Source organism: Octopus sinensis, linkage group LG1, assembly GCF_006345805.1.
Source record: "Octopus sinensis linkage group LG1, ASM634580v1, whole genome shotgun sequence".
In the NCBI taxonomy this organism is placed as follows: Eukaryota; Metazoa; Mollusca; class Cephalopoda; order Octopoda; family Octopodidae; genus Octopus; species Octopus sinensis.
Window position 1 is genome coordinate 61298536 of NC_042997.1, and position 21795 is coordinate 61320330.

At 34.8% G+C, this 21795-nt stretch overlaps 2 protein-coding genes and 1 pseudogene across 9 annotated transcripts in view; 1 reads left to right on the forward strand and 2 right to left on the reverse strand.

The window, feature by feature from the left end:
* The window catches only part of LOC115211016 (potassium channel subfamily T member 2-like), a 752122-nt gene that overhangs the window by 556293 nt on the left and 174034 nt on the right, over positions 1–21795 (reverse strand). The window contains exon 1 of one of the 2 annotated variants that reach the window (XM_036501498.1): positions 12856–12981. The exons of the other annotated variant lie outside the window; for it this stretch is intronic. Coding sequence (XP_036357391.1) covers positions 12856–12956 — 101 coding nt within the window. The 5' untranslated portion in view covers positions 12957–12981. Of the gene's footprint in view, positions 1–12855; positions 12982–21795 lie in introns of those variants that run through there. 2 annotated transcript variants of the gene reach the window in all.
* The window catches only part of LOC115211004 (glycosaminoglycan xylosylkinase-like), a 411994-nt gene that overhangs the window by 129284 nt on the left and 260915 nt on the right, over positions 1–21795 (forward strand). Inside the window, exon 1 of one of the 7 annotated variants that reach the window (XM_036501532.1) lies at positions 12099–12117. The exons of 5 other annotated variants lie outside the window; for them this stretch is intronic. The gene's annotated coding sequence lies outside the window, so the exon portion shown is untranslated. Of the gene's footprint in view, positions 1–12098; positions 12118–12946; positions 13078–21795 lie in introns of those variants that run through there. One more of the 7 variants, XM_036501530.1, reaches the window with a different exon arrangement.
* Positions 20250–20408, reverse strand: LOC115219858 (annotated as a pseudogene).

Below are 21795 nucleotides of genomic sequence, written 5' to 3' on the forward strand. Positions count from 1 at the left end.
AGGAGGAGGAGGTGGAGAGAGAGAGAGAGAGAGGAGGAAGAGATGGAGAGAGAGAGAGGAGGAAGAGATGGAAAGAGAGAGAGGAGGAAGAGATGGAGAGAGAGAGGAGGAAGAGATGGAGAGAGTGAGAGGAGGAGGAGGTGGAGAGAGAGAGAGAGAGGAGGAAGAGATGGAGAGAGAGAGAGGAGGAAGAGATGGAAAGAGAGAGAGGAGGAAGAGATGGAGAGAGAGAGAGGAGGAAGAGATGGAGAGAGAGAGAGGAGGGAGAGATGGAGAGAGAGAGAGGAGGAAGAGATGGAGAGAGAGAGGATGGAGAGAGAGAGGATGAAGAGATGGAGAGAGAGAGAGGAGGAGGAGGGGGAGAGAGAGAGAGAGGAGGAAGAGATGGAGAGAGAGAGAGGAGGAAGAGATGGAAAGAGAGAGAGGAGGAAGAGATGGAGAGAGAGAGAGGAGGAAGAGATGGAGAGAGAGAGGAGGAAGAGATGGAGAGAGAGAGAGGAGGGAGAGATGGAGAGAGAGAGAGGAGGAAGAGATGGTGAGAGAGAGAGGAGGAAGAGATGGAGAGAGAAAGAGAGGAGGAAGAGATGGAGAGAGAGAGAGAGGAGGAAGAGATGGAAAGAGAGAGAGAGGAGGAAGAGATGGAGGAGAGAGAGGAGGAAGAGATGGAGAGAGAGAGAGGAGGAAGAGATGGAGAGAGAGAGAGAGAGGAGGAAGAGATGGAAAGAGAGAGAGAGAGGAGGAAGAGATGGTGAGAGAGAGAGGAGAGAGGAGGAAGAGATGGAGAGAGAGAGAGAGGAGGAAGAGATGGAGAAAGAGAGAGGAGGAAGGAAGAGATGGAGAAGAGAGAGAGGAGGAAGAGATGGTGAGAGAGAGAGGAGGAAGAGATGGAGAGAGAGAGAGAGAGGAGGAGAGATGGAGAGAGGAGAGGAGAGAGAGAGAGAGAGGAGGAGAGATGGAAAGAGAGAGAGAGGTGGAAGAGATGGAGAGAGAGGAGGAAGAGATGGAGAGAGAGAGGAGGAAGAGATGGAGAGAGAGAGAGAGGAGGAAGAGATGGAAAGAGAGAGAGAGGTGGAAGAGATGGAGAGAGAGGAGGAAGAGATGGAGAGAGAGAGGAGGAAGAGATGGAGAGAGAGAGAGGAGGAAGAGATGGTGAGAGAGAGAGGAGGAAGAGATGGAGAGAGAGAGAGAGGAGGAAGAGATGGAGAAAGAGAGAGAGGAGGAAGAGATGGAGAGAGAGAGAGGAGGAAGAGATGGTGAGAGAGAGAGGAGGAAGAGATGGAGAGAGAGAGAGAGAGGAGGAAGAGATGGAGAGAGAGAGAGAGAGATCATTTTAAAAGTTCCTTTTAACAGTTAGAAAAGAATATATGTGTCATCAGTTGGTGTTAAAAGTTCTACATAAGTCAGTAAATAGGAGATGATAGTGATGCTGAGTTAAGTGAGTCCTTCCTAGATCCTTAAAGATTAGTCAGTCAGTGAGCCAATAAGAGGTCCTTCATGATCTCTCAATCTGTTAGAAGTAGCAGTCTGCTCAACCAGAGATGAACTGAGGCTAAACAAAAGCAGCTATTCAATCAAGTACTGTATTAATTTTAATATTTTAAATTGTAAAACTGTCTTTGACACACCTAATAATTGAATGTACTCACAAAAAGATAGCCTTGTTACGAATACTTACTAGAGCTACAGCTATATTCCATTATATGTCTGAAAGCAAAAATCAATTGATTCATCAAGGATAGGGCATGGTTGAATGCTTTTTTTAAATATTATGTGTGGATAAAACAAGTACTTTTGATGCAGCAAAGTAGACTTGATGGCTTTATCACCATCATTATCAGTATTATCATTAATATTCTAAGGACAATAAAATGTTTATGGACAAGTAGAAATAAATTGATATGGTTTGAATATAATTCTTGTTTCTAACTACTTTCTGTACCCATCATAAGTTTTTGATATAGAAAAACATTTGTTATGAAAAATTAATCACTATAGAAACCAATTATTTCTTTTGAAGCTAACAAGTGAAACTGTATATGGTTAGCAGCTCAACCTGCTGGAAATAGAAGTAAAATCTCACATCATATTCTATTATTTGGCTAAAGCGGACTTATTGGATGAGATGGTTCTATATGCATTCTGAAAATGAAGATGGGATGATCATGACTGAAATATTTTTGACCATGGCTCTGCTCTATTAGAGTTTACCCTTAGCTAAACAATGACGTTCCTTCTTCTGAATAAGCACAGGGACAGTATTTATTGAAAGGCTGGCATGAGATACTGTTGAATGGTTCAAATCCAATGTATGATAGCTGCTGGCACCTATTCTATCAATTCTTTAGATGACCAGCCATTGGCTAATGTAAACTTAGGCACATTATGCTTGAAAAAGAAACACAAAGTTATCATAACTAGAACATCTTTGATCTTTGGCCTGCTGGAATAGTACTGATCAAAAAATGCAAGATCAAAAAGTACAAGGATAAAAAGTGAAGTCAAGCTAGGAAACTGTTAACTTAGAATAATGATGCATTTTTACTAGAGATAAGGCCAATTTTCATTGGTGAGTTGTATAATCAACAGATTAAATCCCAGTAGATGACTGATATTGGCATTTGTTTTATTGACTTGCTGAGACAGAAGAGATGAAGATAACTCAATCAGAATTTGAATTCACAACTAAGAGATGAAACTACACTAACAGTTATGAATCCATTCCTTTTATTGTAATTCAATTCAATTCACATCTAGGAAACATTATAAGAATTGACAGCACTGTATGTCTGGTATTTTATTTAATTGATCCAGGAAAAATGAAAAACAAAGTTGACCTTGGTGTGATTTGAACTCCAAAATACAAAGGACCATAACTGGAAACTAGAGGGACTTTGTCCATTGTTCTTACAATTCTTTTCATTTTATGACTTTGAATTGACAATTCATCTCCAATTTTATTATGTAAATTAAAAAGGAAATTAAGGTCAATGATGATATTTCTTGGATCTGACACAAAACTGTTTTTATAAAGGAAACATGGAACTAAGTGCATCAACACCAGTATATTGCCTTGACAATAGAGAAAAAGCTAGGCTGACTTAGGTGACATTCGAACTTAGAGAAGGGAATTGTTGCTTGAACCCAAGTCAACCCTAATTAAGTAAAATCTATGACCAAAAGCATTTCAATTATGTCCAACTGTTTTTCTTGCACACTTAACTACATTATCCAGTGTGTCCTTTTATAAGATCACTATCTGATGAGGTGACCATGTAGTAGCTGCATCATTAACTCAAGAATAAGTGAATTGTTAAACTAGATGCAATGGACCATAATTCTTCTGACTTAATTATTTTTGCTACTCTTATCAGAACCAATAATAATATTTCCTTAAATAAGTATTAGATCTTAGATGAGTAAAGATCTTCAGTACATGAACTAGTAGTTGTAAATAATTATTTTAGAGTAGACAGTAGTCTAACATTTGTCATTGACTTCAATATATCACTGATAGTTGGCATACTTGGTGACTCAGAAGAGTTTAACCCTTTAGCATTCAGACTACTTTGTTAAATTTAATGCTTATTTATCCACATCATTTTGAATTGATTATGCACTATCTCATAGCTTTGAGATTTTGATGATGTGATTGTTTGTTTTTAAAATGACATTGTAGCATAGGTGTGAGAGGCCAGATCACTGATTTTGAGATAAAAGAGGTAGAATATTTTGACCAGATATGGTTGGTTTAAATGCTAAAGGGTTAAAAATAAAGCCAGGCCCAGTGTGATTTGAACAGAAGACAGTAAGGTCCTGAACTTGACAATGTAAAACATTTATTCAACATTAATTCAGCATATATTCACTTATGTTAAAGTCAGGCACTTTGCATTCCCTCAGTGTCATAATAATATTTATTAGTCCACATTGGAAGGATGACAGGCTTCTTTGCTATCTAAATGTGTATATGAATGTGCTATCTTTGCTATCTGAATGTGTATATGTGTATATATGTGCATATCAAAAACTTTTATCATTGAACTATCTAAAGTTTTGTTTCTTTCAGTCTATTATCTTAGGTTTTGTCACTCCACCACCAAATATTTTTGTCATTCTACCATCTAATGTTTTTATCATTACTCCATCTAATATTTTACTTATGCTGTTGTCTAATATTTTCTAATATGCCTCCTATTATTTAATGTCATTCATTATACCATCTAATATATCAGCCATTACAGTATCTAATGTCTCAGCTATTATATCATCTTATAAATGTAACACTACACCATTTTATGTATCAGCCATTATATCATTTAGTATGTCAGATATTTCACCATCTAATAAGTCAATCATTACACCCTTGTTGGTTGCTACACTATCTAATAGATTAGCCACTATGCCAACTAATATGACAGCCATTGCAGTATCTAATATGTCTATCATGATACCTTGTCATAGTTTTGCTGCATTAATTATTATTGTGTATCAGGCAACAAGAGTGTTATGTGGTCTCATGATCTATAAGAGACAGTTGCCAAATTTCTCCTATCATACACTATTGTTATTAAAGTAAGTCATATCTGAGGAAAATGGCAGGATTGGTATAGCCCAAATACTGCCTTTTACCAAAGGTCTACTTGAACAGGACCAAAACGACAACAACGACATATCAAACATGTCATGTCATTAGCTCATTTTATTTTTAACTATGTAAATTATACAGTCCAAAGACTCTTTCTAACTCTTTCTAAATGTAAAAATCTACATCACCTGATCAACAAGCTTGTTTAGACTATCCTATGCTGATGAGTTCTTGCAGACTGAAATATGACCATAGTTGTACTTTTGCTGCAATAGTCAGACTTTCCTTCTCCTTGGCATGAAAATTAACATTGAGAAATTAATTCTGCATTTCTTGAAATTATCTTCCCTTTTCTCTGTGAGTTTCTAAATAACCATTTATTGCTAAGTTTGTGTTTTCTTTTTCCAACTTTGAGAGATCTTTTTTCCTTTTTAATTGGTTAAGGATTTTTTTTAGATATATCATTCAGTACATTATCTCTTAATTTAATTATCAGCCACTTCATTGTCTAATATGTATGCCTCTCCACCATGTAATCTCTTTATCATTTCCTACAGTATGTGTGGCATTTCCCCATATAGTGTCTGTCATTCTCTCATCTAATTTGTCTGCCACTGCGCTATTTATTATACCAAACATTCCATTATCTGATATTTATGTCAGAAAACCATCTGAGATATTCCTAAGTTTGGATAGGAGTGGGCACAGCAAGGAAGGAAAGTATTTACTTTATTAAAATCATTTCTCAGAATAAAATCATTTACTAAGTCTTAAAAATAACTTTATGGAATATTCAGGATCTTTGTTTCAGAAATTACCAGGAACTGTGTTCTCATTCTATTTGAAATGACAGGCTTGTGTGAATCTGAATTCAGTTCTGGGAATTTAGGAATAGTCTAAATTCACAGGCAGCCCTGTTGATTGCAAAGAGCAAGAAAGTTCTATAGTTTGATATGAAATCATGAATGAAAAGCAGGAACAAAGAAGTTGCTAAAATTTATGCTTATAATTGATTTCCCTGTTTATAGTTCTTTTTTGAATGCTCAATTAACATCTGCATTTTATACTCCGAGTCAAAAGCTTAATTTTTAAGTTCAGTGTGTTCAACCACAGTACTACTGTATGTAGTATAATTTTTAAAAAATAAATTGCATATTCAAAACTTGAGTTTTCATTTTACATGATACTACTTCTGTAAGGAGTATGAAAATTAACCAAATATGTTGGGTGGGTGAGGGGCGTATAAGAAAGGTTGGAAACTGCAGATCTAATGTTTCTACCACTCCACTGCTTGATATTTATATCACTTCACCCATCTAATATTTACTTCACTTCATTATCTAATATACAGGTCCCTAACAACCAGGCTACATACCAGTACTGGATCATGGATCATTTGGCACCAAGCCACACAGAAAGAATACATTTCTTAATTTTATTTCTATTTTATTGACTATCACAGTCTGTAGGGTGTTTTTGCATTATATATGTATGTATATGTTAATAATTAAATTATATATTATACACTTTATTGTGTTTTGTTATGCACATAATCCTCCCGGTCTGTCAAAAAACTGTCTTGCATGAAACTAGTCCATGGTTCAAAAAGAAAAAAGGTTTGGGACTATTGATCTAATTAATAAATCAGCCATTCATAAACTCTATGCTTCTGTTTCTCTACTATCTAATATTTCTCTGCTACTCTATCTGCAACTAATATGGCAAAATCTTGAATCAGAGGATTGCATTAGCAAAAATAATCCTAGAGGAAGTGTGGTAGTTCAAATAATTATAGTTACCATGAGGGATAGATGTGTAACATTAGGCCTTTTACAGAAGAAAAGAAGAGAGTTCTGACTACTTCCAGATAAATTTCGGCTACAACACATACATCTCTCATATCTTCTCTTTGATAAAATACCTGTAGCCTGAAACAGTGGACCTCTTTCTTCCTTATGCTTAAACTTACCACACCAGCTATTTTCTCTGCCGTTTCCCTCTCTAATAACTCTGCCACTTTATTACTACCTTTTTTTTTACCAACCCAGGAAGTATGAAAGACAAAAACAAACTTAGCAGGATTTGAAATCACAACATAAATAGATTAACTAGATACTGCATGATATTTAGTGCGCTTTTCTGTCAGTGCTGTTACTCAGCACCCTACAACAACAACAACAACAACAATAATAATAGTTTCTGATTTAGGCACATGGCCAGCAATTTTGTGATAGTCAATTCCATTGACCCAAATACTTGATGACAGTTAAAGTTGCCCTTGGCAAGATTTGAATTCAGAATGTAAAGAGCCAGAAGAGATAGTGTGATATATTTTCACCAATACTTTAACCCCTTTTATGTTCAAACCGGTCAGATGTGGCCTCTCACACATACAGTGTCATTCTAAAAAGAGACAATCACATCATTGAAATCTTGAAGTTATGGTACAGTGCATGATTAATTTAAAACAATGTGAATAAATAAGCATTACATTTGATAGAATAATCTGAATGTTAAAGGGTTAATGATTCTGCCCATCCACCATTCTGAACAGCATCAGTACCTATTATTGTTGTTGTTGTTGTTGTTGTTCCTGTTGCTGCTGTTGCTGTTGTTGTTGTTGTTAGCTGGCAGAATTGTTAGCACACCTGGAAAAATGCTTAGCAGCATTTTGTCTGTCCTTATGTTCTGAGTTCAAATTCTGCCAAGGTCCACTTTGCCTTTTATCCTTTCAGGGTCAGTAAAATAAGTGGTAGTCCAGTGCTGGGGTTGATGTAATCAATATCCCCCTCCCCCCTATCTCAGGCCTTGTGCCTATAGTAGAGAGGCTTAGCCCATTTAAGAGTACCCTTCAATTGTCTGGCAATTGGCTCTGCTTGAGAAGACATGTTGAGTCAAGTAAAATTGTCGTCATGGCCGATGTCAGTACCACCTGACTGGCACCCTTGCCAGTGACATGTGAAAAGCACCATATGAGCTTGGTCGATGCTAGCGCTGCCTGACTGGCTCCCGTACCGGTGGCACGTGAAAAGCCCCATTCGAGTGTGGTCAATATCAGTGCTGCCTAATTGGCCCCCGTGCCAGTGGCACATAAAAAGCACCCACTACTGTCTCAGAGTGGTTGGCATTAGGAAGGGCATCCACTTGCAGAAACCTTGCCAGATCAGATTGGAGCCTGGTGCAGCCTCTTTGCTTGCCAGTCCTCAGTCAAACTGTTCAACCTATGCCAGCATGGAAAGCGGATGTTAAATGATTATTATTATTCTTCTTAAGGTGGCAAGCTGGCAGAATCGTTAGCACACTGAGCAAACTGTTTTGCATCGTTTCATCTGCCTTTACATTGAGTTCAAATTCCATCGAGGTCGACTTTGCCTTTCACCCTCTTGGGGTCAATTAAATAAGTACCAGTTTTGCACTGGGGATGATGTAATCAACTTGCCCATCTCTCCAAATTTCAGGCCTTGTGTCTATAGTAGAAAGGATTATTATTATTGTTGTTGTTTCTTTATTACCCACAAAACCCCAAATATTGAATACAAATTATGTTAGACAAAAGGCAGTACACACACACACACACACACACTTACCACATGCATACATATCCCTATTAAGTTTTCATCTACTGCCCTCTTGCATTATCCTCTTATCTGTCAGTATTCACTTCTACCACTGTCACTCTTTTTCACTCTACCTCGCTTCTACTAATATCCCTCTATCATTCTATATACTTATGTAGTTTCAGATCTACTCGTATTCAGCACTCCTTACTCTTACCATTCTTTACCACTAGCCATCACTTATCTTTTTTACTGCATCCTATATTTATCCAGCTTTGATGTACTGGTACAAAGTTAGAGACTTGTGCAAGTGTGAGACACTCAGGTGAAATAATTTTCAGCACATAACTGGATAACTGGTACTTGTTTTTATCAACCACAGAGAGATGAGAAACGAACTTAGCTAGAACAGGATTTGAAATTGGAACACAGAGAACTGGAGTTAGTCCAGTGTGATACAGTTTCTGCTGTTAAGTTACCTTTCTGCATTATAATTGCTACATATACTGGGACAAGGCCACGCATTTATAGTAGTACTAGTATATAGTAAATGGATCCATCCTCATTATATTACTGGTACTTGTATCGATCCAGATGAATGAAAGGTAAAGTTGACAACAGCAGGAATTGAAATCAGAATGTATTGGATACTAAAAGTTATTCCGTTTTGCAGCTTCTCACAAATACTTACAAAAATACCAAGCCTTCTATCTCTAAAAGCAGTGTTAGTTCATGCATAGTGTTTATTATAACTCACATGTATTGGGTTTGGGGAAATATTTCTTACAAGTTAATTCCAGCACTTGACTGGTACTTTAACTTAGCAACTCTGGAAGGATGAAAGGCAAAGATAACCATAGCAGTATTTGAACACAGAAAATTAAGAACTGAAAGAAATATCATGAGGCCAATGTTGTTCTGATTCTATCAATCCATGGGCCAAATAATAATAATTTCTAACTTTGGTTCAAGGCCAACAATTTTAAGAGGAGGAGGAAGGCAATTACTTATTTTATCGACCCCAAAAAGCTGAAAGGTGAAATTGACACTAGAAGTATTTGAACTCAGAAAGATAAGCCAGAAAAAATACAGCTGAGCATTTTGTCTGACACAGTTATGATTCTGGTGGCTCACCACCTTAATAATAATAATAATAATAATAATAATAATAATAATAATAATAATGATGATATTTCTGATTTAGGCACAAGGCAAAAAATTTTGGTGGAGAGAGTCAATTAAACAGGCCTGAGAACTTGATTGTTGTTATATTTTGTCAATCCAGAAAGAACGACAAGCAAAGTTAAACTCATTGACATTTGAACTCAGAACATAAATAGCTGTAGATATACCACAAGGTATTTTGTCCTGCTCTGTAACAATTTTGTCAATTCACTGCTCTAAATGGTTTGTAGAGTAGGTGCAAGGCCAGAAATTTAGGGGAGGGATTTAATTAATCAGATTCATACTAGTACTTGACTGGTACTTTATCTTACTGATTCCCAATGGATAAAAGGCAAAGTTAACTTCATTTATGCTTGAACTCAGAATATAAAAAAACCCAAAAGTAGTTCCACAAAACATTTTGTTTAACACAGCATTGATTCTGCAATTGTAGTAGTAGTGGTAGCAGTAGTAGTAATGATGATGATGATAACGAATTCTAATTTTGGCACAAGGCCAGCAATTTTGGGGAGGCGTTAAGTTGATGATATCATCCCCAGTGTTTCACTGGTATTTAATTTATTGACCCTGAAAGGAAAAATTGACCTCGGCGGAATTTGAACTCAGAATGCAAAGACAGACAAAATGTTGCTAAGCATTTTGCCCATTGTGCTAATGATTCTGCCAACTCACCACCTTAATAATAATAATAATAATAATATAATAATAATAATATTAGTAGTAGTAGTAGTTTCAAATTTTGGTACAAGGCCAGCAATTTCAGGGGTAGTGTAAATTGATAACATCAACTCTAGCATTTGACTCTGAAAGAATAACAGGCAAAGCTGATCTCAGCTAAATAGAACATAAAGATGGACAAAATGCTGCTAAGCATTTTGTCTGGTGTTCTGCCTTTGGTTCCAAGTTTTGGCACAAGGCTAGCAATTTCAGGGAGTGGGTAAGTTGATTATATAGATCTCAATGCTCAGCTGGTATTCATGTTATCAACACCTAATACTACTACTAATAATAATGATATTAATTTTCTACAGAGACACAAGGCCTGAAAGTTTGGGAGTGAAAGTTAGTCAATGTTGTTGTCACGGTAGTTGACCAGTGCTTTATCTTATCGATAGTGGTGGGAGGAAAAGTTGCTCTCAGCAGTATTTGAACGCAAAACATAACAATTATAACATTAGTAGTAGCACAGGTAGTAGTGGTGGTGGTGGTGGTGGTGGTGGTGGTAGTAGTAGTAATAGTAGTAAGGATGGTGTTAGTAGTTGTAGTAGTTGTAGTAAGAGTAACAAAAGGAATATGAATGTGTTTATTCTTCCAATGTGATATCGGTGTTTTTTATTTTTTTCATCTACTCCAGCCACATGTGACCAGGCTTACTTAAGAAGTATCATCGAATCATAACTAGGTCACTGCTGGATATGGAACAGTTGTTGGTGTTGCATACTGAATCGAATCAAAAGTTATGTCACAATGCATTTTGATATTTGTAAAAAGCAACACATCAACTTGTTTGTCTATTTTTTTCCCCCCAAAGCCTAGTTTCACTTTTAAAATGATATCAAGTTAGTAGTTTTTTCTTACCTATGTATTTGTTCTCTCTCTCTCTCTCTCCCTCCACCCCACATTTCTGTTTTGGAGAGGTACATGTAAAAGGTACAAAATGTGGAAACATTACGAAAAATACCTTATTTTTAATGTGTTCTTTATGCTTGTTCAAAGTAATCAATGATTTTTAGCAGGGGTTGGAAAACAACAGCTGGTGACATTTTTTAGGAATTAATGTATAATAAAATATTTGAAATATACGTAAATGCTGTATCATTATCATACTATACAACAAGACATATTAATGTATTTGCATGTTATAAGAAAAAAAACAAAATGACAATAATATATAATTGCATTTTTCTCCTTTTTTTTGCTTTTGTTGTAATGAGTTCAATATTTAAATCCTTTTTATTTGTCTTCTTTAATAAAATAATGTGATTTATGAAAAATGTCATGTCACTTAGTCATTTGATCAACAATACATACATACACACGTGTGCATACATATGTGTGTGTGTGTGTGTCTGTGTGAGGATATTATGTACAGGTAGATAGATAGATGGATAGATGTTCAATAAAATATACAACAGCTGATTGTATAGACCTAACTAATGTTCACTACTGCTGCAATATCAATTTATCTCTACACGTGTTTATGTATATTTTTTTTGTTTTATTTTATCTTTATTCATTTATTTACTTCTCTTCGGTTGCAATGGATAGTAGAAAACACTACAAAAATATAAATTTAAAATGTTCACGTTTTGCATGCGGGGGTTAAAAACAGTGGAAATTTGGGGAGTTAATTGTTAAAATATTGAATTATGTGAGCCATGCTATCTGTTTACCAATTCATCGCTTTTAATTACTATTCCAATATATGAGAGATTACATTAGGTATTTGTGACAATTTCTCTGCTTCATATACAAGAATCTGTTAGTTGATTCCAGTGAAATATCTTAGCCTGTTAAAGGGATAGCAGTAGCTCTTGTTATTTGTTGCAAATAAGTGTGTATTGCTGCAATATTCCCCGTTACTTGTTGCCTCATAAACATTGAGTGATGAGGACTTGTATTTTATTTTCTCTGAGAAATTATCAGGTGATGAGCGAATAAATCTAAAAATTTATTAGGAATTTATTACTAAGGCATGTATATGACAGTTGTACATATTTCCCCGAAAGCTTATAGTTTGATTACTTTTCATGGGGAAAAAGGAATGATTTACTTTTAAACTTCAATTATGTAAGAGATTTTTTTTTTGTGATGTTATTTTTTTTCTTGTTTTTACTACAAGTATATTTTCAGTGTGTAATGGTTTGGTTGTTTCACATAAAATTATTCATTAAGTTGTTTTGTGTTTCTGTTATTTTTATATATGATTCAAGTAGATCTCTGTTTGAACAAAAAAAAAAAAAGGCCAGACAAAAAGAAAAGAGCCAAAATACCACCTCTAAACATTTAAGAATTTTCTAAGTTATACAATTCAAATATATCAGTTTCTAAAGAAAGAAAATAAAATCAAAACAACAAATAATAAACAGAAATACAAAAAGAAAGCTTTGATGCAAAATAAAAAGAAAACTTGCTGCATTATGTGTACAGGTGTGTGTGTGTATTACATGAATGAATGAAATTGTAAATGTGGAGAAATGTGTTTGTGTGTGTGTATACATATAAGAATATATATGTGTGTGTATGAGTGTTAGTATGTATACATACAACATACATATGTGTGTGTGTGTATAATATATATATATATATATATATATAATACATACACACATGCACACATACACACACACATCTCTATATACAATGCAACTATATAGATAGGCAACACTAAATTGATTTTTGCTTCTCTGAAGCATCTGTGCTGTATATATCTTTCAACTGAATTGCTTTCTTCTCTCTATTAAACTAGTCTTCTAAACCAACTGTGAAATGCATGCTTTCTATAAACAAAAGAATTAGATATCTAACCTGTGCTGAAATCCAGACCTATTCTGAGGAAATGTAAACATTATCTCATCCTTTTCTTCCTCCATTTTGGAAGTATTCTTCGACAGCAATTCTTCATCCATGATTCCGATTTGAATGTGAAATAGCGTAAATTTAGCCTTGATAGATTTCCACTGAAGCTTTCTCTACATTACCGATTGGTTACAGTTTGTTATTGTAGTTGTATGAGAGGCAGCTGAACTGGTATGTCTACATTTCTATTCAACCATTGGTTAATTTCAAATATGTAACTGCTTGAGTAAATTTTTTAACTTTCTTTCCTAGAGATGTACAATTTCTAAGCTCATCCTTTGATATTTATGCTAGCTGCAATTTCATGGAAACTGTCCTATTTCATCATCATCATTATGATCAGTGTGTTTGTCATAAGGAGATTTCTCATGTCCACATCTATAACATATCTTTTATAAATATAGGCAAATTAGTCAATAAATTTTACACTCCTCTCAAAATAATGCTTCACAGATATATTCCTTTCAAAATTAAATTACTGATAGTATGTACATACATGCATATATATAATATATAATGGATATATGCTCTTTGTTATTTATTTTTAATACCTGCATTTATGTATTTAAAAAAGGAATAAATTTTAAATTCTTGTTGAAGAAATGCTAACCCTGATTTGCTTCCAGTCTATAGAACTTACAATAATGTATGTAGCACTAGAAGTCTCTTATCACCGGCAAACTCTCAGCATTAACTGGTTACATCAACTGAATGCATACATTTAGATACACATGCACATTCACACAGGCAATACATATGGGGTATGAAAGTATGCATATATATATATATATATGTATTTATGTATTTATGTATTATAGGTAGTAGGGAGCCTATGTGATGTGTGAATTTTTTATTGGCTAGTTAGAGGAGCAAGACTGCTCATGGCTTTTTTTTTTAATCCCAGGGCCTCTGGAGTTGGCAGGGAGGAAGTTATCCTCAGACCAAAGACCTGGCCCATTTACTTGCAGAGTAGTGTGGTCTCTGCTAAAAGTACTCAATAACCATATAGTGATGTTGGTGTTAAACTGGATGACAGATTGTGATGCCACATCTTATGGAAATATTAGCACTGAAAATGGGAGATTTGCATAGATATGATGAGAACATGGTTCAGTATGATCGTTTAAATGTGGAAGGATAAACTGTATGAAAAAGTGTAAAAGTTAGTATGAAAGAACTATTGGTGTAATGCATTCTAGGCAATATATATATAGGCGAGATGGCTGCAATGTGATATGAATGAATGATGAGAATTGTGAGGGACAAAAATAAGATGTACTGACAATGGAAGGTTTGCACAGAAGAGGAAGGCCAAATTTGATAGGGGGAAAATTTTGGTTTCAGATTTTGTCACAAGACCAGCAGTTTTGGGAAATGGGTTAAGTTGATTAAATCAATCAACAAGTATTTATTTTACCAACCCTGCCAGAACAAAAAGCAAAGTTGATCTCAGCAGAATTTGAATTCAGAATGTAGAGACAAACAAAATGCCACTAAACATTTTGCCCAGCTTACTAATGGTTCTGTGAGCTTGCCTCCTTAATATTGGGAAAATATTGAGATCAGATCTTAAGATGCAGGACCTCAAAAATAATGATAATGACAGAAGATTAAGATAGTGGATATATACTGCAATGTATTTTACTGCAGATCTTGACAGCCTGGAGAAATACAAACAAATGATTAAATACTGACATATATATATATATACTATATACATAGCTATCTATGTATCATACTTAATGTATATACACCACTGAAAGGCCAGTTACTATGGTATTCTTCCCATGATAACATCACTTATGGCTGTACTGTGTTAAAAACAGAGCAAATATTGGAATGAGATGAAAAATTCCTCCAGCAGTGGCCAGTGAGAATACCTGATGCATTTCATCCTTTTTGAGTCTTTTCAGTGGTGTGTACTCACAGCCAGTCACATGCTTGAATGAGAATTCATTGCCTCCAATATAGGAAACAATAAATAAAACATTTATTAATGTTGCAAATGGCTGAATTAAAATCTGGTATATGATCTTGAAGCAGTATTGAATTAAAATAGCCATCCTTGTATCATACTTAATGTATATACACTGTTGATAAGTAAGTTACAGCAGTAACTCTCTTTCCTACTTACTAAAGCCTTAGTCTTTGTTAAGTTTACTTTAAGGTCTCTTGATATTAAGTTTAACTTCCATACTTGGAATTTCCTCTCTAATTCTCTTATAGATGGAGATATGGGAACTAGAGCATCAGCATATAGGAGTTCTCTTAGACCTCCAGTCTTAAACTCGTCTGTGATGGCCCTTAAGACTATGATGACTAGGTGAGAACTGAGGACTGACCTTTAATGAACTCTAATCTTCATGTTACATTCACCAATGAAATAGTTGCTAGCTCTCACTTTGCTTACCACATCTTTATACAGCCCTCACATTTAGTTTCCTCAGTGCTATCTTGTCAAATGCTTTCATCAAGTCAATGAAAGCAGGAAATAGTAGGTTATTCTTAGCCAAGTTATTTCTCCTGCCAAGAAAATTGCATTTTAATGTCTCTTCTAGACATGGAACCAAACTGCATCCCAACTAGGTCTGTTCTGTCATAAATGAATTGTGCCATGACTTTTCAGTGACATTCAAACCCTAATCTGGTGGTTTGATTATTCCACAGTTGCTTCTCTCCAAGGCATCTCCTTTGCCTTTGTGGGAGTATATGATGATACTGCTATGCCTAGTTTGACACCTTCCTGTATTATTTGATTGAGTATCTAGCTACTGATCAAGTACACAGATATTCTGATTATCTCCATGCCTATCGCTGAGAGATCCAGAGCTTTCCCTCTTTTCATGTCCTTAATCACTTTATCTACTACATTGCTGTCAACTTGAATTGCTAATCCCTCCCTAGCATTAGTATGAGGTAACCCCTCTTTATCTCATGCTTTCTTCACGTTTAGCAGCCTCTCGTAATAGCACTTTCATGCTACTTTCTTGGCAAGTATACATTCAATATTCAATATTCCAAATACATATCTTGTCAATGATGTTTTGGTTCTTTCTTACTGTCTCACAATCCTGAACAATTCATGCCTCTGGTCCTCATGTAGAACATGTGAAAATCTCTTTTTTTTTATCTCACCCTCAGCCAAATTTAACTGTCATTTAGCTTCTCTTCAAGCAATTCAATAATGCTCCCTACTACCACTTTCCTTCCAGGTTTTCCAATCTTGTTTCTTAGCCTTTACTGCTCTATCAACAGTGTTATGTCACTGCTATGTTATCTTTAGTTTGGTTGGGATTTTACCCCAGCTGCATGTCTAATTTGTAACCCTAAACTGGTTATTTCATGGAAATTTCTAGTTGTCATCTATGTTGCAGATATCAAAATCTTTCTCCTTACAGTCAGCTGCATCAACTAAAATTTCTCGAAACCTATTCTTGGCAGCAATATCTTTTAATTTCCATATCTGCTTTTCTGTACTGTCTTCTGCTTCTGTTTCTGACTGAAGTTCTGAGATGCAACTGCTCTAACTATTTGCAACACACACTTTGAGAAACTAGCCAATGATGTAGCTTTAACAAAGGCCAGCTTAAAGTAGGCAATTATGGTCAAGTTGGCAACTTCACTGATTGTAGGGTATGGAAAGGGCACACAGTACACTCTGTAAAGTGGTTGGCATTAGGAAAGGTATCCAGCTGTAGAAACCATGCTAAAGTAGACACTGGAGCACAATGCAGTCCTTTAGTGAAATGGATGATGATGATGATATATACATATATTATTATTTTTATGAATTATATGCTATTATTTTTACATGGAAAATGTCAACAATTCAAAATTCATTTTGGTTTAGCACTTCATAAGACTGTAGATAACTTTAGATGTCAAACTTTTCTAATACACACACACACACACACACATGTGGTAAGTAGCTTGCTTATGAACCACATGGTTCCGGGTTCAGTCCCACTGTGTAGCACCTTGGGCAAGTGTCTTCTACTTTAGTCTTGGGCCGACCAAAGCCTTGTGAGGGGATTTGGTAGACGGAAACTGAAAGGAGCTCGTCATATATATGTAAATATATATATATATATATATATATATATATATATATATGTATGTGTGTGTATGTGTTTGTGTGTCTGTGTTTGTCACCCCAACATCGCTTGACAACTGGTGCTGGTGTGTTTACATCCCCGTAACTTAGCGGTTCTGCAAAAGAAATCGATAAAATAAGTACTAGGCTTACAAAGAATAAGTCCTGGGGTCGATTTGCTCAATTAAAGGTGGTGCTCCAGCATGGCCACAGTCATATGACTGAAACAAGTAAAAGATATATGGAAGCACTCCATCGGTTCCGACGACGCGGGTTCTGGTTGATTTGATCAACGGAACAGCCTGCTCGTGAAATTAACATGTAAGTGGCTGAGCACTCCACAGACACGTGTACCCTTAACGTAGTTCTCGGGGATATTCAGCGTGACACAGAGAGTGACAAGGCCGGCCCTTTGAAATACAGGTACAACAGAAACAGGAAGTAAGAGTGAGAGAAAGTTGTGGTAAAATAGTACAGCAGGGATCACCACCATCCCCTGCCGGAGCCTCATGGTGCTTTAGGTGTTTTCGGTCAATAAACACTCACAACGCCTGGTCTGGGAATCGAAACCGCGATCCTACAACCGCGAGTCTGCTGCCCTAACCACTGGGTTATTGCACCTCCACAGATATATATATATATATATATATATATATATATAAGGTGGCTGATAGTTATTGAATGATCCTTCAACAAGTTAATGTTTTAGGTATAACTATTCCAAACAGCAACCATTAATATATCTATGTGTATCTGCCTGTCTGTCAGTCTGTCTGTGCACATGCACATGTGTATGTATTTACATATAAAGGCTTGTGAGACTGTTAAACAGATAGTTTTACATCTTGCTACAAGCAGGAAGTATATTGAATGATTGGTAAATATTTTGTTACTTTGCAATGTTGGATTCAATTCTTATCATGGGAAATAACTGCAATAAACTGATGTGCCACTCTACTGACCTGATTAAACACACACACACACACACACAAATGTGATAGAACTTTACATACTACTATTTTATCCAGTAGTGAGGTTCTGGGGGTGATTAATGAAAATCAATGTACAAAAATCATTAGAAAGAGTCATTTTTCATATGGTGGGTATAAAATAAATAAATTTAATCTACATATATTATTTGCTTCGTTTTTGGAACACTGGATCTTAACTAGATAAGTTATAAATAATAGTGTATTCACTTAAAAAACCTTTTAGATAGGCTCTGTATTAAAGTTGGATTGCAGGTGAGCAGTAAAGAAAACTATTTGTATAGGTGTGAATTTGAATAAAAAAAGTGCTGTATGTTGATGTTCGAGAACACTCAAGGAATAGGAGAATCAAATAAGTTGTAAATAGTGATCAGATAGAACATTTAGCCCCATGTCAGATGAGAAAAGACCTCATATGATATGTTGTACTGCCATCCAGCATATACTTACAAAGAAAAATAACCATTCAAATGTTGATGATTATGATGAGTTTTTTTTTTCATTAATAACTGCAATCAAAGGATTGACATATGACTCATAGGCCAGAGTTTAAAATTCACTTATTTACATTTTACTAACTTCACATATAGCACATTGATTACTTTTTCAATTTTATATTTTACTTGCTCCTGTAAATCTAGACTGAAAATAATTAGTATCAGTTTAGTTCATTTTGTCTCAAAGCAAGACACATAACTCTGTTATTTCACCATCTGGAAACAGGCATCATCTGCTTGCAACCTAAATATCATACGCTGACTCTCTGAACAGAAAACCTTCAGATTATACTACATTGAAGGCATGGTAATTGTTTCTTCAACAGTACAAATATTCAGTCGTGCATACCAAAGAAAGTGTTTTATACCTCATGGATCTAGTTATGCATAATACACAGTAAAAACCCTCAAAAGTCTTTACACATACTTGTACTTACAATCTCCAAGGACCTCTCATAGTAAATCCACATATATACAGCTGTCAAAATTTCATCACAGACTAGAATTCCTCTTTACAGTCAGGAAACACTCAGGCCTCAGTCAATTGCATACCATTTACAATGCTGTAAGAACTACTTTGCACTAACATTCAAGACCAAATCTAGGAGAAATACATTCAGCTAATGAGAAATGCTTCAATTACCAATGTACTTAAATGACTAACTCACAAATGTTCTGTTTATTCTTGAATTCAATAAAAAAGGTACAATGTTGCAAAGTATGGCACTCATCTCTTAGATTGAAAAATGGAATTATTGTGTGGACTATCATTCCTTAGTTGTCTAGCTAACTTTTTCTGTGATGTTTAGGAGGGTTGAGAATTAAAATCATCTGTGGTGAGTAAATGGTAAATTACAAGAGTTCTGTTTATGAATGATATGAGGAATTGATTGTTTTTAGAATTACGATAGGTTGTGGTAAAATGGAAGTAAAACAAAGTAGATTGCAGAATGCTAGGCAATTCGTTATTGCATGTTTGCCCAAATCCAATCTAATAGTATCTTGTGACGTTCATGTTCATGACTTTGTCAATGCCATCACATGCTATTGTTATTGTCATTATCATTATTGTCATTATCATTGTCACCTTCATCTTGGTAAGAATATATTTTTCTTGATCATAATTTTAAATGTTAAACATAATTGTAATGAATCAGTTAAACATGTCAAGATGTAAGATTATTAACAATATCATACTTTCTATTTTGTGGTCAGTAGTAATTGGTATAAATGATTAAATTTAGATGGAGAAAACTGTATTTGGTAATAAAATTAACTTAGGTGTAAGACTATATTTTTCTTTATATACCTCTGAATATACTATGTTAAAAAAGAGAAGTATTTTGTTGGAATATCTTATGTTCTGCCATAAAAAAATATTGTTTTGCCATAAAATGAATATTGCATTGTCTTCACTATATTTATAAAAAAATGTCTGGAGAGAAATTATTGGATGGACCAAGAATGTGAATCTGAAAGCATCGTTGTCAGTGTATGAAAGTTGATAATGAGTCAAACCTTAAAGTGAGGTACAATAGCCATAAATGTAAAGAACTGACCCACTAAAAACAAATTTTACTACAACAACCACGATGTATAAGTGAAATATATGTTTCAGTGTCTTGCTTCTCATCTCATTCTATCATCATTGGGCATACAACAAATGTATACACACATGAACATACATGCACACACACACACACACACACAGGTTGCATTACTTTCAGTTTCCTATTTCTTTATTGCCCACAAGGGGCTAGAAAAGACCTCTTGATCAGACGGGGCCCCAGGACGATGGGATCCCAGAGCCGCAATGTGCATTCGAGGTGTCGATGTTTACTGAGTCCTGCAATTTGCATCAGTTCATGCAGATAGCCGCGCTCTTCTTTGACAGACGAGCCAAGTGATCCCCCGTCCAGTTTCCATCTACCAAATGCACCCAAAAGGCTTTGATCAGCCTAGGGACAAGAAGCTACTTGCCTAAGGTGTCACATAGGGCCTGAACTTGAAACCATTTGATTGGGAAGTAAAACTTCTTATAGGTCTCATTCATTTAATTAGATGAATATATTGAATTAGAATATGTCAGCAATATTTATTAAATGCAAACTGGAATGGAAAATTGTTTATATCTAACAGCATAGGTTTTGGTACCAGTCCAGGTTCTTTGCAATCAGTTATAGTTGTTGTTACAAATATCATCTTAATGAAATTGTTGGTTCTTGCCATGATTTATGTTTTATTATTTCTTTTGTGTGTGCATGTATGTATGTCAGTATTATCTATATATGTATGTATGTATTTATTGATGTATATATGTGTGTGTGTATGTATGTATATATATGTATATATATATATATATATATATATATATATATATATAATATATATATATATATATATATATTCAAAATGTTACCACATGTGAATTGCTGATGATTTTCTTCCTCCGTCTTCCTTTCTATTGGACTTTCATCTGTTTCTGAAGAAGAGTGTTGCTCAAAACATTAAATCATCTTTCTTTCCTTCCTTGAGCATTTGCTAATACTTTACATGTGCCATGTACTCGCGTTGTTGATTTTTTTGTGTTTGTTGTTCTTTTTTAGGATTTACTATATATATATATATATATATATGCATGTATATATATATATATATGTATATGTATGTATACATATGTATGTACATCTATATATATATATATAGTGTGTGTGTGTATGTATACATATGTATGTGTAAGTGTGTATATATATGTGTGTGTATATATATGCATGTGTATATATACATATATGTGTTTATGTATATGTGTGTGTATATATATATATATGTATGTGTGTGTGTATGTGTGTATATATATGTCTAGATATATATGTGTGTATGTGTGTGTGTATGTAATAACTGCTTATTAGTAATGCTTTAGCTGTGTGAAATCATAAAATACACACATACATGCACTATCTTGATTTACAAGGTATCAGTCTGAGATTAGTGTAGCTCACTTGAGGTATTAAAATACACCAAATAAAATGTATACTTCACTTTTGTTTCCATATAGTTGTAAATTTGGGAATATATATATGTGTATGTGTGCTATCTAGATTAGTAATCTTTAGTTATATTAATATATTAGTTATTTTCCCCTCTTTCATCGTCATCATCATCATCACTGTCATCATTGTCATTAACACCACCATTAACATATTCAAATTCATCGCCATCATGATCATTAATCATGATCATTATTTTTAAACATTTTTTCCTTGATTAAAAAATGCTAAACTTTTGAGCTAGAACAGGCTGCATATTGGCA